General features: G+C 46.4%; 1 protein-coding gene across 1 annotated transcript in view; it reads right to left on the reverse strand.

The window, feature by feature from the left end:
- Positions 1-17,960, reverse strand: part of LOC147700477 (putative cation-transporting ATPase 13A4) — a 567,847-nt gene that overhangs the window by 495,754 nt on the left and 54,133 nt on the right. Inside the window, exons 3-5 of the mRNA XM_086928422.1 lie at positions 2,631-2,762; positions 269-339; positions 102-182 (exon numbers count right to left, since the gene is read on the reverse strand). Of these exons, the coding sequence (XP_086784548.1) occupies positions 102-182; positions 269-339; positions 2,631-2,762 (284 nt within the window). The remainder of the gene's footprint in view (positions 1-101; positions 183-268; positions 340-2,630; positions 2,763-17,960) is intronic.

Here is a 17,960-nt window from a genome sequence, read left to right on the forward strand (position 1 = left end):
GAGAAGACAATGTCGCAGCATCCCTGCTTCTCTGGATGGAAAGCCTCCAGTGGTTTCCATGAAACACAATCATGTTGACTGCTTTAGAGCCACTCCCTTACCTGATCCTATGCTCTTCATGTGTAAATCCCCGTCCCAACAGTGAATGTACATCTGAGCAGGTGTATTTGTCTTCCAAGACTCTGAAATCGGAAAAACAATCAATTAGTCTTGGTTTGCAAGCTCCCCTTCCATTGCTGCAAACATCAGAACAGCATTGAACGCTCACCCAATTTTCTGGAACCGGTTTTCTGCCCGATCCCAGACATAGCGGACTTTCTGCACCTTGAGGCACCTCACCTGCAGAGTTAAACAGCACAATTTAAATCACATCAGTAAATACCTCCTTAGCCTTCATCTGCAAATGATATTGCTGGGGAATCAGTTCTAGGCACTTGTGTCTGGCTAGCATGCACTTCCAAAGTTCTTCCACTGCTAGCACTTGTGACTGCCCCATAGGACACTACATTTGACCTCTTCCCTTCCTGAACATTAGTTGTACTACAGGAGACAGGTTAAGTTCCCTGGATGAACACCACCAGCAGGTTTCTCATTGACGACAAGTACAGAAGCTTCGAACAAAGTGCCAGGGATTGTGCGGATATCCTTAGGTGTAGATAATGTCCGGTAAGCGTGTTACCCTTACACATGATGCTTTGACCTTCCTATACACGCATGATCTTCAGATCCCCGTGAGGCTGCAAGATCCAGAGTCACTTCAGACTCATTGCCCAAAACATGGTTCAACCGCTGAGATACGATGAATTGTGCATATAAATGTAATGATTTATAACCACACCAGAGACTAAAGACATAAGAAGGAAGAAGGATGTTAGAGGCAGTTTAGGACCCATGAGACACACTGACTAATGTACCAAAGGCACACTGAAAGAGGTGGGAAGATTGAGCCACATGATTCGACTGAAGTTCTGTCGGATTAATACCTGAGGGGAAAAGAGGCAAATAAGAGTAATAAAAAGGAACTTCATCTGATCTCTATTTAAGTTTCCTCGGGACAGGGTAGTTACACACTGTGAAGCACACATTGGATACTCTTCAGGTAGGATTCACTCAACGAGTAGGTGCGAGGTCACTCTTCTCCCAAGCTCACGCATGATTTTTCGAGCTCAGTCTCAGTCTTTGTAAAGCATCTGCTTGAAATCAGGCTGTGGATGACAGTCACATTCTTTCATTCAGACCCAGTAAGACCGCTAGTTGTGTTCAGTCTGAACTCCTGTCTTTGTGCCACAAAATGCTTCCAAGCGCTTACGGAGCCTTTCTTCACAGGTGACCACAGTCCCCACCCAGGGTGTGAAGCTGGGTGCAAACCTGTACATTTTGTGCCAAATGATCCGCATGAGATGATGCTCCTTGCTTCACCTTTGACCCCTCTGTCATTTCTCCAGATACTTGAGATTCTCCAGTTCTTGATTTAGTGCTTTCACACCCTGACTACACAGGAGGAGTCTTTTTGGGCTGGTGAAGTATCTCCCATCAGGTCCCATCAGCAGTCATTCCGGCCCTGCTGCTTCACCAATGCCTGCCTCAGATACATCAGCACTCTCTCACTTCCTTGACTACCTGTAGAGGTGCAGATGAAGTGTGAGGCACTTCGAATAATCCACTTTACATACTAACACCATTTAGCCTCATGAAATGTAATATTTACCCTTAAATGTACACATTACAAAAGATTATGCATGTACAAGGGAGTCATAGAAGAGCTCTCTAGTGTCTGTTCATTGGAGGTTGCAGGCATTTATCCCCCCACCCCACAACACTTTAGAGGGGAGAGGCCACAGCATTGTCACTGCGCTTATTTCATTGAGGGTCAGGACCGTGAGGGCTGCACACTCTCCCTGTTCAGCAGGGTTCCATGTTTAGATGTATCTACAGAGAATCAGGGTCAAAACCTTCAAATGTTCCAGCACCAGTCGTCACTACTAAGTAGGCCTATTTAGTTGGTTCCTAACCTCGGTGCTTTGGGTTTGGGATGTGACCCACATACATCCCACATTGGCGGAAAAAGAACCACCGTTACCAGCCTCCAGAGTCTAGACTGACCCTGCGTTTCGTTTGGGAAGTCTTTTCTGTTTGTGACATTTGCTTTTATTGATCAATGCAAACTGTCCTATACTCGCTATAGAAATAAGAACATGCGTTTCTCGGGGTGCAGGGTCAGTCTAGAGTAGGGTTCCGTGTTTAAATATCAATGTTTGCACAGAAGGGTGATTTTTATAAAATATTGCATATTTGCACTGCCACGCATTGCCCGAACTTGGTGCCAGATTACGCCAGTCCCTCCCCGGTCCACCGCAGCCATTAGCGGGCTGTTTGCGTGGAGGGAGTTGTGAGTGGCGGACACTTACTTCCTCCCGTCACACACAGCTGGAGTAAGCTCGGTCACCGACATGCTTAATCTCTGCCCAGCCCTAAATCATGCTGGTGGGGCATGCGTCTGCGCGAGGGTACTCCGTTGCCATTGCAATAGAGTACCTTCTTCCTCAAATTGTAAATCATCCCTTCAGTCTTTTAGCTTAAAAATTATGGAGAAAATTGAGTGTTTAAGGCAAAGCCTCCAAATAACTTACTTTGAGCTCTGGCCTCGTGGTGACTCTTTGCACATTGGGGAATTCATCATTGATATTGGGTCCTTCACCCCTTTTAAGGTCAGACAGGTGAATACAGGTTACTTTCTTCTTAAAGTATTGTTTAAAAGCATCCTAAAAAAAGAAAAAACAAACAAACTTTAAAAAACATTGCCCAAAATGGCATTTTGGCGCTGGTTTCAATTTTTTTTGTTTTAAATACATCAAGATCCTTTCCCTGGGCCGTCATTCACAGAAGACAATATCCACAGATGGGGTTTGCGCATGTTTCACTGGTTGCCTTTTTCACCGTCTTCTTTGGTGGCCTCAGTCTGGCTAAGAAACTGGACTAAATCTCTCAAGAGCTGCTGAGCCCTGGCTCCCTCTCTGCTGGAACAAGATTACTGAAAACACCATTCCTGAAATTGATTATCACATGTCTCTATCTGACCTCTGGAAAAGACTCTGAGCCCCAAGTACCTGTCGGAAAGATGTTAGTGGGACAGAGGTCATGCCTTCACTGCTTCATCTGAGGCATTCATCAGGCAAAGCCTCATGACATGCTACCCTTACAGAAGTGGCTTAACACACAGAGGTGTGGTCTACCTGCAGACAACTGTGAGGGGCCCTTAAGAGGCCCACATTTCACTGATATTCATAGGTCTTTGGCTGAATGGATGGCGACTGAAAGCCCCCCCCAACCAGGACTATAGGGGCTTGCTTAACGCCCCTTGTAATCGCTGCCTACTCCTGGACCGAACCTTCCCTTCTCGAAAGTTAGGTTTCCTTTTCTTGACTACATTCCTCCTGTAAGAGTCCTATATAATCAAATCCTCCCTGTTCTCCAGTGCAAGGTGTTTCCCTTATAGGTGGGCCATGGTTCCACTGCATCTGTGGCCGACATGGCGCTATAGTGGCACGGCTTAAGACTGCTGCGTGGAAACCACCACCAGAAGCTCGTCTCTATATATATGACAATGATTCTGACTTCCAAGTGTGAGTGTTATCTCTGGAGGGCTTGTAATCTGGCCCAAAACTAGTTGAAACCTGAGAGTCCACTAAGAAATGGTGCCTGGCTGGGGGGAACTGGACTTCTGGGTCTGGTTCCAGGTTTTACGATTTGGGACCTGGTCTACTGTACAGGAGGCCTGGGGTGTAAGTTTTAATGTATTATTGACCTTCTTACTGCTCCTATCGGAGAGTTTTGTGAACACTTTTAGGGTCCTGTGGATGTGTTGTCTGCATGTGCCTGTTGGTGTGAAACGTCTGGGTGGCTCCTAGAGCATGTATTTCCTTTTGGTCTTAGCTTCCTTCTTCCCCGTGTACTTGGCCATCATTGTTTGTCAGTTTGCATAATCCCCTTCAGACTCCATCGTCCAAGGGAGCGCGAGCCCCGATCCCAGCCATTGCCACATCTGAATCCCACCCGGGGGCCACAGAGCAGCTCCTCACCCCCACCAGAATGCCACAATAAAACCAGCACTACAGGAGACCCTAGGAAGGCGCCAATGACCTGCAGGAACCAGCCCAAAAACAAAGCTTTCACAACAAGCATTTACAATGCAATAGGTCTCGCAATCACATTGTTTTGAGCTATTGGAATTGACAATTTTGTTGTGTTTTTTCCCTTTGTGAAGCATTAATCAAGTAAAGTCGTTGTAAATGGCAATGTCTTTCACCCCCTGTTGACCCCCGCATACAGACACACATCGGAAATACCAAGTCATTATCAGGACACATAGATTCTGGTGTTGACAGCACCAAATGTGCATGCTACCCCCCATTTGGAATTTGAAAACCTGTGGTAGGTGCCATTTATCATGTGTTGAATTCCGAACCTGGAAAACTATCCGATGGTACAGACGCCCCTCGAGGGCACGAACACGTTTACGCTGCGCTATAAGGGAAAGAAAGTGTAATCCTGTTGCTGCCACAAATGTAATCCAATGTGCAATTAGAGGCAATCTGAACAACAGGGGTTACAGGATTGCGAAGGGGGGACTGGGGGACCTCGGGGGAGCCGAGCCCGGGAAGGCAAGCCCCGCTGATCCCATTTAAATTGGTCCTTGTAGTTTCACTATCTCGAATTATTATAAAGCAGCAGGTTCCAGCATGATAGGTGCTCAAAACACATAAACCAGCTGACAGTCGCCACCTGGCGGGCACCCTGCAGCTCTGCAGATTGAATTGGGAGAATAAATCCACACGAGGGAGGGGCTGTAGATCTGCTTGGAGCTCCGCCCTTAAAGCAGCAGTTCATTCAATGCAAGCTTATCACTGTAAGCGGGGGGGGGGGGGGGGGGGGGGGGGGGAGGGGGTTTACAACGTCGTCCTTAATATTCACCAGAGAACTCTTAAGATCAACCGCTGTGCAACAGGGCTAACAAGCCCTGGCATAGCCAATAGGTCTGGCCTTTGGGAACTTAGAAGGTTTAGCCAGAGAAATTGGCTTTCCCTATGTCTTTAAGCCGTGCTGCACAGAACTTTGCAGCATGCTGACAAGTTATAATAAAGAAGTGTCAGAAGCGTTTTTGTTACCTTAGATATGACCAAAAAAGAAATATGTACAACTGAACGACCATATTAAAAAAGTATTAAAAATAATGTCGAGGTTTTTTTGTCCTTTCAACGCTGGCAACTTGTATCTGCCCGTCCCAAGGGTTGCATGTTGTGAGGTTTTTTGTTATGGGGGCATAAATAACAGGAGGGTGAAGGTCAGTCAGTCATTCAGTGAGAGTGAGTGAGAGAGTCAGTCAGTGAGAGTGAGAGTCAGCCAGTGAGAGTGAATGAGAGTGAGAGAGTGAGTCAGTCAGTGAGTGAAAGAGAGTTGAGAATGAGTCAGTCTTTAAGCGAGAGTCAGTCTTTTACCGAGAGTCAGTCTTTTACCGAGAGTCAGTCAGTCAGTCAGAGAGAGTGTCAGTCAATGAAAAGAGTTAGTCAGTGAAAAGGGTCAGTCAGTGAAAGGAGTCAGTCAGTGAGAGAGAGTGTCAGTAAGTGAGCAAGAGTCTGTCAGTGAGAGTCAGTCAGTGAGAGAGAGTCAGTCAGTGAGAGAGAGAGAGAGTCAGTCAGTGAGAGAGAGTGGGAGAGTGGGTCTGTGAGAGAGTGTCTGTGAGAGAGAGTCTGTGAGAGAGTCTGTGAGAGAGTGTCTGTGAGAGAGTGCATGTGAGAGAGTATCTGTGGGAAAGTGTCTGTGAGAGAGAGTCTGAGAGAGTTTGGGAGAGTGTCTGTGAGGGAGTGTCTGTGAGAGAGTGTTCGTGAGAGTGTCTGTGAAAGAGTGTCTGTGAGAGTCTGTGAGAGAGTGTCTGTGAGAGAGTGTCTGTGAGAGAGTGTCTGTATGTGAGAGAGTTCTGTGAGTGAGTGTCTGTGAGTGAGTGTCAGTTAGAGTGTCTGTGAGAGAGAGTGTCAGTAAGTGAGCAAGAGTCTGTCAGTGAGAGTCAGTCAGTGAGAGAGAGTCAGTCAGTGAGAGAGAGAGAGAGTCAGTCAGTGAGAGAGAGTGGGAGAGTGGGTCTGTGAGAGAGTGTTTGTGAGAGAGTGTCTGTGAGAGAGTGTGAGTGAGTGTATGTGAGAGAGTACTGTGAGTGAGTGTCTGTGCAGAGAGAGTGTGTTAGAGAGTCTGTGAGAGAGTCTGAGAGAGAGTCTGAGATAGAGTCTGTGAGAGAGTGTCTGTGAGAGAGTGTTTGTGAGAGTGTCTGTGAGAGTGTCTGTGAGAGTGTCCGTGAGAGTGTCTATGAGTGTCTATGAGAGTGTTTATGAGTGTCTATAAGAGTGTCTGGGACAGTGTCTGTGAGAGTGTCTATGAGAGAGTATCTGTGGAAGAGTGTCTGTGAGAGAGTCTGAGAGAGTGAGAGATTATCTGTGAGAGAGTGTCTGTGAGAGAGTGTCTGTGAGAGAGTGTCTGTGAGAGAGTGTCTGTAAGAGTGTCTGTGAGAGTGTTTGTGAGAGAGTGCATGTTAGAGAGAGTCTGTGAGTGAGTGTCTGTGAGAGAGTGTCTGTGAGAGAGTTCTGTGAGTGAGTGTCTGTGAGAGAGTCTGAGAGAGTTTGGGAGAGTGTCTGTGAGAGAGTGTCTGTGAGAGAGTGTTTGTGAGAGTGTCTGTGAAAGAGTGTCTGTGAGAGTCTGTGAGAGAGTGTCTGTGAGAGAGTGTCTGTGAGAGAGTGTCTGTATGTGAGAGAGTTCTGTGAGTGAGTGTCTGTGAGTGAGTGTCAGTTAGAGTGTCTGTGAGAGAGTCTGAGAGACAGTCTGAGATAGAGTCTGTGAGAGAGTGTCTGTGAGAGAGTGTTTGTGAGAGTGTCTGTGAGAGTGTCTGTGAGAGTGTCCGTGAGAGTGTCTATGAGTGTCTATGAGAGTGTTTATGAGTGTCTATAAGAGTGTCTGGGACAGTGTCTGTGAGAGTGTCTATGAGAGAGTATCTGTGGAAGAGTGTCTGTGAGAGAGTCTGAGAGAGTGAGAGATTGTCTGTGAGAGAGTGTCTGTGAGAGAGTGTCTGTGAGAGAGTGTCTGTGAGAGAGTGTCTGTAAGAGTGTCTGTGAGAGTGTTTGTGAGAGAGTGCACGTTAGAGAGAGTCTGTGAGTGAGTGTCTGTGAGAGAGTGTCTGTGAGAGAGTTCTGTGAGTGAGTGTCTGTGAGAGAGTCTGAGAGAGAGTCTGAGGGAGTTTGGGAGAGTGTCTGTGAGAGAGTGTCTGTGAGAGAGTGTTTGTGAGAGTGTCTGTGAAAGAGTGTCTGTGAGAGGCTGTGAGAGAGTGTCTGTGAGAGAGTGTCTGTGAGAGAGTGTCTGTATGTGAGAGAGTTCTGTGAGTGAGTGTCTGTGAGTGAGTGTCAGTTAGAGTGTATGTGAGAGAGTCTGAGAGAGAGTCTGAGATAGAGTCTGTGAGAGAGTGTCTGTGAGAGAGTGTTTGTGAGAGTGTCTGTGAGAGTGTCTGTGAGAGTGTCCGTGAGAGTGTCTATGAGTGTCTATGAGAGTGTTTATGAGTGTCTATAAGAGTGTCTGGGACAGTGTCTGTGAGAGTGTCTATGAGAGAGTATCTGTGGAAGAGTGTCTGTGAGAGAGTCTGAGAGAGTGAGAGATTGTCTGTGAGAGAGTGTCTGTGAGAGAGTGTCTGTGAGAGAGTGTCTGTGAGAGAGTGTCTGTAAGAGTGTCTGTGAGAGTGTTTGTGAGAGAGTGCATGTTAGAGAGAGTCTGTGAGTGAGTGTCTGTGAGAGAGTGTCTGTGAGAGAGTTCTGTGAGTGAGTGTCTGTGAGAGAGTCTGAGAGAGAGTCTGAGATAGAGTCTGTGAGAGAGTGCCTGTGAGAGTTTTGGGAGAGTGTTTATGAGAGTGTCTGTGAGAGTGTCTATGAGTGTCTATGAGAGTGTCTATGAGTGTCTGTGACAGTGTCTGTGAGAGTGTCTGTGAGAGAGTGTCTGTGAGAGAGTATCAGTGAGTGTATGTGAGAGTGTCTGTGAGAGAGTGTCTGTGAGAGTGTCTGTGAGAGATTGTCTGTGAGAGAGTGTCTGTGAGAGTGTCTGTGAGTTTGTGAGAGAGTGTCTGTGAGAGTCTGAGAGAGTGTCTGTGAGGGTATGTGAGAGAGTGTCTCTGGGAGCCTTTGGGAGGGTGCCTGTGAGAGAGTGTCTCTCAGAGGGTGCCTGTGAGTGTCTGTGAGAGAGTTTTTGAGAGAGTGTCCGTGAGAGAGTCTGAGAGAGTGTCCGTGGGAGAGTGTCCGTGGGAGATGTCTGAGAGAGTGTCTGTGAGAGAGTGTCTGTGAGAGAGTGTCTGTGAGAGAGTGTCTGTGAGAGAGTCTGTGAGAGTGTCTGTTAGAGGTCTGTGAGAGAGTGTCGGTGAGAGAATGTGAGAGTGTCTGTAAGAGAGAGTCTGTGAGAGAGTTTGTGTGAGAGAGTGTCTGTGAGAGAGTGTCTGTGAGAGAGTCTTTGAAAGAGTGTCTGTGAGAGAGTGTCTGTGAGAGAGTCTCTGTGACAGTGTGTCTGTGAGAGAGTCTGTGAGAGAGTCTGTGAGAGTGTCTTTGAGAGAGTATTTGAGAGAGTTTTTGAGAGAGTGTCTGTGAGAGAGTCTGAGAGAGTGTCTGTGGGATATGCCTGTGAGAGTCTCTGAAAGTGTCTGTGAGAGAGTGTCTGTGAGAGAGTGTCTTTGAGAGAGTCTGTGAGGTAGTGTCTATGAGAGTCTGTGAGAGAGTGCCTGTGAGAGAGTGTCTGTGACAGTGTGTCTGTGAGAGAGTCTGTGAGAGTGTCTGTGAGAGTGTCTGTGAAAGAGTCTTTGAGAGAGTTTTTGAGAGAGTGTCTGTGAGAGAGTCTAAAAGAGTGTCTGTGAGAGATGTCGGTGAGAGTCTGTGAGAGTGTCCGTGAGAGTGTCTGTGAGAGAGTCTGAGAGAGTGCCTGTGAGAGTGCCTGTGAGAGAGTGTCTGTGAGAGTGTCTGTGAGAGAGTATATGTGAGAGAGTCAAGTCAAGTCAAGTCAGAGAATTTATATAGCGCACTACATACCCAGAGGGTCTCAAGGCGCTAAGGAGGGGGAGGAGGATTACTTGTCAAATATCCACGTTTTAAGTTGCTTTCTGAAAGCTAGGTGGTTCTGGGTAAGGCGAAGGTGAGTGGGGAGAGAGTTCCATGTTTTAGCAGCCAGGTAAGAGAAGGATCTGCCTCCCATGGTGGTCTTGTTGATGCGGGGTACAGTGGCGAGGGCTTGGCTGGAAGAACGTAGTTGGCGGGAGGGGGTGTAGAAGGACAGTCTTGAGTTAAGGCATTCTGGTCCGATGTCGTAGAGTGATTTGTGTGCGTGGGTTAGCAGTCGGAAAGTGATTCTCTTATTGACGGGTAGCCAGTGGAGGTTTTTCAGGTGACCAGAGATGTGTTCGTTGCGTGGGATGTCTAATATGATTCTGGCTGAGGCGTTTTGGATTCGTTGGAGTTTCTTTTGGAGTTTAGCGGTAGTGCCTGCGTAGAGGGTGTTTCCGTAGTCCAGTCGGCTCGTGACCAGAGCATGGGTGACTGTTTTCCTGGTTTCGGTGGGGATCCAGCGAAATGTTTTTTTGAGCATGCGAAGAATGTTGAAGCAGGATGAGGATACGGCGCTGACTTGTCTGTTCATTGAAAGTGAAGAATCCAGGATAACGCCTAGGTTCCGTGCGTGGTCTGTCGGGATGGGTGCTTTTCCAAGGGCTTCCGGCCACCAAGAGTCGTCCCATGCAGAGGGGGAAGTACCTAGGATGAGGACTTCTGTTTTATCTGAGTTCAGTTTCAGACGGCTGTGTTTCATCCATTCAGCAACTTCTTTCATTCCTTCGTGTAGGTTAGTTTTGGCGGTGCTGGGGTCCTTGGTGAGAGAAAGGATAAGTTGAGTGTCATCCGCGTAAGAGATGATGTTGAGGTTGTGTTGGCGGGCGATGGTCGCGAGGGGGCTCATGTATACGTTGAAGAGGGTGGCGCTGAGAGAGGATCCTGTCAGGATTCTTGCCCTTGCTATGCACCAATGCTTGTTGCACCAATGCTTGTTGCTATGCGCCAATGATTGTTGTTATGATTCTTGCCCTTGCTATGCAGCAGTGCTTGTTGCTATCGCTCTGCCAATGCTTGTTATTGCTAATGTTTATCACAGCGCCTTGCCAATGCTTGTTGTTAGAATCACCTGTGTGCCAATGCTTGTTGTTACGAATGTTATCAAAGCGCCTTGCCAATGCTTGTTGCCTTGCGCCTCAGAAGTTCCTATTTCGAGTTTTGCTGCCGAGGTCTTTGTTCCCTCTGCAGCCTCCGTACTTCAACTTGGGACTATAAAGGCGGCCACGCCCAAACCACCGCGCGGATTATTCCTTTCGGTTCCTGAGATCGGAGGTCCTCTGCTTCTGATCCGGTCTTCGTTTCCAACGCTGGAGGTCTTCGCTGGAGTTCCAAGCAACCCTGTTTCCTGTAAAATGGTAGTAAACTACCACGAAAATCCGCTTGCAGAAAACGCAGGTAGGATTTAACCAATTACTATTTGCCGGCTGGAGGAACCTTCACAAGGCTCTTAAGGACAAACGCGAGGGGCGTTTCCTTGTTTGTTTTCTGGACTTGGTTTATCGGATTTGGTTTCTGGACTCTTGCTTCTAGTTTTGAGACTTCTAAACACTTTTACTGCCTCGGTGGAGGGCTTAGGGCATAGATCCTGTTCTAAGTTCTTTTGGTCTCATCTTGGCTCTTTGGTATTTGAATAATTGCAAAGAACAATGCTGTGAATAGAACAGTAGTTAATTCTTGAGACCTATTCATTCTTTTGTACATCAACCTGAGGTTAATGTGAGGTGACTTAATTTGCGTGTATTACTTTGAAACAACTTCTATGCAGTACGTATTGAAAACACCTGTGCTAGTGTAAGTCTTTATGCACCACGTATTGAATAACTCTTGTGCTAATGTAACATTTTGAGTCTTGACTGAATCTGTGATACATGTTGATACTTTATGTCTATGCCGATTAACGCCACTTGCGTGCTGAAATATTGTTTACTGAATATAAAAACTACATGGTGGAAAGTTACTTTGTTTTCCTTTTATACAGAGTTATTTGTCACATCTAGGAAAACGGGGAAGTACTAGCGTTTCAGCAGATAGTAAGCTTCAGGGTAGTGCTCCTGAGAAACTCTAGGGGGGGCTTAAGAAACCAAGGCCCTGACAGAATAATCCGCCCACGAATTTTGTTTCTCCCGAGCAAAACCAAATGAATGCCACCATGGATGATCTGTGTGCAATGATTGGGAATTTACAAACCGAATTAACAGTCAGTAGAACAGAAACAGCAGCTTTAGCCAATAAGGTTATTCATTTGCAATCACGTTTGGATTCAGCACCATCTACAACTCAGCATCAAACAAATGTATCAGGTTCATCGCCCTCTGTTTCAGTAACTGTTCTTACTACTGTTCCGTTGGCCCAGCCTGAGAGATTTGGTGGGGAACCAAACAAGTTCCAAACCTTTCTTACGCAGGTTCAGTTGCATTTCATGGTTAAACCAGCTTCGTTCCCAAATCCTCAGTCACGAGCTGCCTTTCTGATTTCCTTTTTGAGTGGTGACGCAGCTATGTGGGCGGTTCCCCTGGTTCAGTCCGATGATCCAATACTATATAACTGGGTGCAGTTTAAACGAGAGTTTGAGAGAATTTTCGATAGAAGAACAATAACAGGATCAGCCGATAGAGAACTATTAGAATTAAGACAGGGAAACAAGGAACTTGTACACTACCTTACCCAATTCAACCGTCTCATTGCAGAAACTGACTGGCCAGAAGCCAAGAGGGCAGCTCTTTATTACCAAGGGCTAAGAGATGAGCTTAAAGACCTTATTGCACCAATCGATCCTCAACCTCGAACATGTGCAGATCTTATAGCACTCAGTCTACGACTGGACCATCGAGTTGCTGACCGCAAAGGAGATAAGAAACGAACTGATGTTAGAATCTTCTCCAGAACTAAGGATAGATCACTTCCCAGTGCCCAGGAATCCACAGAGCCGATGGAGATAGGAAGTTTGAGGAAACCTTTAACTTCTGAAGAAAAAGAAACCCGGCGCAAGAATGGTCTATGTATTTATTGTGGAAAAAAAGGACATTTTGTTAGGGAATGTTCACTCAAACCTAAGAACTCTTGGTCTCGAGATAGAAAGGAAACGAAGTCGGAAAACTAGAGAACTCGAAATTGGATCAGGAGACTTTTTCGAGTTGGCAGTCCCCTCCTGAACAAACCATTGCAAACACCTTGCAGTTAACAGTGCCTCATCTCACTTTGAATGTTTCTTTCAGAATACCTAAACTCAACCAAATCTTGGTGGCAGCAATGATTGACTCTGGTGCCACCGGGAATTTCATAGATTCCAAGTTCATTGCAAAAACAAGTATACCCATTATTGTGAAGGAGAAACCTGAAATAGTCTATGCAGTCGACGGAACCCAATTAACTTCAGGAATGATCACTCACTGCACCTCTCCCATAGTAATGGTTTGTGATGTGGGCTCCGAACAACATCAAGAAATAATATCTTTCGATGTGATTGACGCACCCCAATTCGGAGTTATCTTGGGCATTCCCTGGTTAACGATGCATAATCCTACTATCAATTGGACTGAACGTACAATTGACTTCACTTCCTCTTGGTGTAAACAGGGATGCTGTGGGGGTCCGGTAAAAGACACTAAAAGCTCACCAAGTTCCTTTCTACACACTGCATCTGCCCTTTATGTCTCCACAGCCGCTGAGCAAGACATAGATCTTCCTTCCATCTACGAAGAATATTCAGATGTTTTTTGTGAGCAAAAGGCAGAAACCTTACCACCACATAGAGACTATGATTGCGCCATAGATCTAGTGCCTGGGGCCAAGATACCCTGTAGTAGAATCTACGCCTTGACCGACCTAGAAAATAACCACCTTCGGGAATATCTTGATACATTTTTGAAAAATGGTTTCATCCGGCCCTCCAAGTCTCCCGCAGCTTCTCCGCTCTTTTTTGTGCCTAAAAGTAATGGAGAATTGCGCACCTGTATCGATTACAGAGCACTTAATAATATCACCATCAAGAATAGATATCCTCTACCATTGATCCCGGTGCTTCTTGATCAAGTGCGCTCGGCCACAATCTTTACGAAGCTCGACTTGCGAGGCGCCTACCACTTGGTCCGTATCAGACCAGGTGATGAATGGAAGACCGCCTTCCGAACTCGTTTTGGCTTGTTTGAGTATTGTGTTATGCCCTTTGGCTTATGCAACGCTCCGGCTGCATTCCAATTTTTTATTAATGACGTCCTTCGGGACTTCTTAGATAGGTTCGTCATAGCCTATATTGACGACCTTTTAATTTTTTCATCCTCAACGGAGGAACACATTAGACATGTGAAAACCATCTTAAACACCTTGAGAGCTCATGGTCTGTTCTGTAAGCTGTCTAAGTGTGAGTTCCATACCACCAAAGTTGAATTTCTTGGCTTTATTCTTTCTCCGTCTGGAATTACTATGGCCCCAAGAAAAATCCAAGCAATCCTTGATTGGCCTACCCCAACTTCAGTGAAAGACATCCAACGTTTTCTTGGGTTTGCCAACTTCTACCGCCGTTTCATCAAAGATTTCTCAACCATGGCCACACCCTTGACCCAGCTGTTAAGGAAAAATGTTAAGTTCACTTGGTCCTCTACCACTGACTCCTCATTTCAAACCCTTAAAAGAACCTTTACACAAGCACCCATTTTGCGACATCCTGACTCGGACTTGCCTTTTATCGTAGAAGCGGACGCTTCTGACTTTGCAGTAGGAGCGATTCTTTCACAAAGAGACCAAGAAACCAATGAACTGTATCCCATTGCCTTTTTGTCCAGAAAGTTTCTACCTGCAGAAACTAATTACACCATTGCAGAGAAAGAACTCCTGGCCATTCGTTATGCCTTCAAAGAATGGCGTCACTATTTACTAGGAGCAAGACACACAGTAACCGTATACACAGACCATCGGAATCTGCAATTCCTAAGATGTGCAAAAGCCTTAACTCCCAGACAACTCCGTTGGACATTGTTTTTTGCAGAATTTGACTTCATCATAACTTTTAGACCTGGAACCAAGAACAACAAAGCAGATTCCCTGTCTCGGTATGATCATAAACCAGATGATTTCCTTTCAAATCCCAAACCTACTAGTATGCTTTCCGAAAAGCAAATCATAGGTGCCACGATGTCCGATGTTTTCTTTCAACAAATAAGACAAGCAATGCCTATACCCAAACTTCTTTCCTGGGTTCGGGATGGGCCCAATAGAACAATCCATCAGAATCTACCCTTCTTCTCCAACCTCTTATTTGTTCCAACGAAGAAACTACAGACTCAAGTTTTACAGTGGTGCCATGTTAGTCAATTGGCTGGTCATCCTGGTATCACAAAAACCAAAGAGTTGCTACAGCGAAATTTCTGGTGGCCAACCTGGAATAGGGATGTTCAATCTTTCGTACAGAATTGCGATGTTTGTGCCCAAGCTAAAACTGAACATGGTCGAAAGAAAGGTCTTCTTCTTCCGCTTCCCACCCCAACACAGGTCTGGGAGGACATTGCTATGGACTTTATAACTGATTTGCCGGAAGAGAAAGGTATGAACACTATTCTTGTGGTGGTGGATCGTTTATCAAAGATGGCCCACTTTATCCCTTGCTCTAGGCTTCCTACTTCGTCTCATTTGGTCCAATTACTCCTGGAACATGTGGTTCGTCTACACGGCCTTCCTAGATCCATTACTTCAGATCGAGGTCCACAGTTTATCTCGCAGTTCTGGAAGGCTTGGTGTAAGGCTCTTCACATTACTTGTAACACCTCCACTAGTTTTCATCCGGAGTCAGACGGGCAAACAGAACGAGTTAACCAGGTCCTGAAACAATATCTGAGGTGTTTCCTATTCAAAAAGCAGGGTTCATGGTTAACTCTCTTATGGGAAGCTGAGTTCGCTTACAATAACCTGCAGAACGCCTCCACGGGTCTGTCGCCCTTTTTTGCTGTTTATGGCCGGCATCCTCATTTCTCACCCTTGCTACTGGCTCATCACAAGACCCACATACCTTCCTTGGATTAGCATTTTAGGGAAATGGAACGCATCACTAAAGCCTTGCAAACAAATGTATTGAAAGCCAAAGCCACGTACAAAAAGTTTGCGGACAGGAAGCGTCAAAAGGGTCCAGATCTTCATGTAGGAGATGCGGTTTGGCTTTCTACCAGAAACTTTCAGTTCAGGAAACGTTACAAGTTCCATCCTAAATTCATTGGACCATATAAGATTATTCAGTGTGTGAACCCAGTGACTTACAAGCTACTCCTTCCTAACAGTATGAAAATTCACCCTGTATTCCATGTTTCCCTGCTGAAGAGGGAACTGTCAAGCGGCGACCTCGCCCTCCTGCTCTTCTTGTGAAAGGTCGGGATGAGTACGAGGTGCGCTGTGTTAAGGACTGTAAACGTGTTAGGGGGAAGCTTTGGTATCTGCTCTCCTGGAAAGGCTATGGACCTGAGGAGGACTCATGGGTCTCTGAAGCCAATGTTCATGCCCCCCGTTCGGTACGATCTTTTCATGCTCGACACCCGATCTCTCAATTTTGAGGTCCTGGGGGGGGGGGGGTGTCTCCGTTTTTGTTGGGGGGCACTGTCAGGATTCTTGCCCTTGCTATGCACCAATGCTTGTTGCACCAATGCTTGTTGCTATGCGCCAATGATTGTTGTTATGATTCTTGCCCTTGCTATGCACCAGTGCTTGTTGCTATCGCTCTGCCAATGCTTGTTATTGCTAATGTTTATCACAGCGCCTTGCCAATGCTTGTTGTTAGAATCACCTGTGTGCCAATGCTTGTTGTTACGAATGTTATCAAAGCGCCTTGCCAATGCTTGTTGCCTTGCGCCTCAGAAGTTCCTATTTCGAGTTTTGCTGCCGAGGTCTTTGTTCCCTCTGCAGCCTCCGTACTTCAACTTGGGACTATAAAGGCGGCCACGCCCAAACCACCGCGCGGATTATTCCTTTCGGTTCCTGAGATCGGAGGTCCTCTGCTTCTGATCCGGTCTTCGTTTCCAACGCTGGAGGTCTTCGCTGGAGTTCCAAGCAACCCTGTTTCCTGTAAAATGGTAGTAAACTACCACGAAAATCCGCTTGCAGAAAACGCAGCTAGGATTTAACCAATTACTATTTGCCGGCTGGAGGAACCTTCACAAGGCTCTTAAGGACAAACGCGAGGGGCGTTTCCTTGTTTGTTTTCTGGACTTGGTTTATCGGATTTGGTTTCTGGACTCTTGCTTCTAGTTTTGAGACTTCTAAACACTTTTACTGCCTCGGTGGAGGGCTTAGGGCATAGATTCTGTTCTAAGTTCTTTTGGTCTCATCTTGGCTCTTTGGTATTTGAATAATTGCAAAGAACAATGCTGTGAATAGAACAGTAGTTAATTCTTGAGACCTATTCATTCTTTTGTACATCAACCTGAGGTTAATGTGAGGTGACTTAATTTGCGTGTATTACTTTGAAACAACTTCTATGCAGTACGTATTGAAAACACCTGTGCTAGTGTAAGTCTTTATGCACCACGTATTGAATAACTCTTGTGCTAATGTAACATTTTGAGTCTTGACTGAATCTGTGATACATGTTGATACTTTATGTCTATGCCGATTAACGCCACTTGCGTGCTGAAATATTGTTTACTGAATATAAAAACTACATGGTGGAAAGTTACTTTGTTTTCCTTTTATACAGAGTTATTTGTCACATCTAGGAAAACGGGGAAGTACTAGCGTTTCAGCAGATAGTAAGCTTCAGGGTAGTGCTCCTGAGAAACTCTAGGGGGGGCTTAAGAAACCAAGGCCCTGACAGATCCTTGTGGTACGCCACAGATGACTTCAGTGGCCTCGGACTTGAATGGTGGTAGGCGGACTCTCTGGGTTCTTCCGGTGAGGAACGAGGTGATCCATTCAAGTGCTTTTCCATGTATTCCGATGTTGCTGAGGCGTTGTAGAAGGGTGCTGTGGCAGACTGTGTCGAATGCTGCAGAGAGGTCGAGGAGGATGAGGGCGACTGTGTCTCCATTGTCCAGTAGAGTTCGAATGTCGTCTGTTGCTGCGATGAGGGCGGTCTCAGTGCTGTGTTTAGCTCGGAAGCCAGATTGTGAGGAGTCGAGGGAATTGTTGGCTTCGAGGAAAGTGGCGAGCTGGTTGTTGACAGCTTTCTCGATTACTTTGGCCGGGAATGGAAGGAGCGAGATGGGGCGGTAATTTTTGAGTTTGGTGGGGTCCGCTGTGGGTTTTTCCAGAAGGGCGGTGAGTTCAGCGTGTTTCCAGTTTTCCGGAAAGGTGGCGGAGTTGAAGGAGCAGTTGATGACGTCTCGGAGGTGCGGTGCTATGACGGAGTCTGCTTTGTTGAAGATGTGGTGAGGGCATGGGTCTGTGGGGGATCCTGAGTGGATAGAGTTCATCAGGCGGATGGTGTCCTCAGTGGTGATTGGGTTCCAGTCGTTAAGGGTGTTCGCGGGGGGAGAGTGTTCAGCATGTGGTTGGGTGGGTTGGGCTCCGGGTTGGTTGTCGAAGCTGTTGTGGATGTCTGCAATCTTGTTATGGAAGAATGAGGCTAGGGAGTTGCAGAGGGCTTGAGAGGGGGTGATGTCGTTGGAGTTGGCCGAGGGATTGGAAAACTCCTTGACGATGTTGAAAAGTTCCTTGCTGTTGTGGGCGTTGTTGTCAAGTCGATCCTTGAATGCTGTTTTCTTGGCCTTTCGGATAAGTTGGTGGTGAGTGCGGGTGGTGCTTTTGAAGGCGTCCTTGGTGCTGGTGGTTGGGTCTTTTTTCCATGCTTTTTCAAGGGTGCGGCAGAGTTTCTTG

This window comes from Lissotriton vulgaris, chromosome 7 (genome assembly GCF_964263255.1).
Source record: "Lissotriton vulgaris chromosome 7, aLisVul1.2, whole genome shotgun sequence".
Classification (NCBI taxonomy): Eukaryota; Metazoa; Chordata; class Amphibia; order Caudata; family Salamandridae; genus Lissotriton; species Lissotriton vulgaris.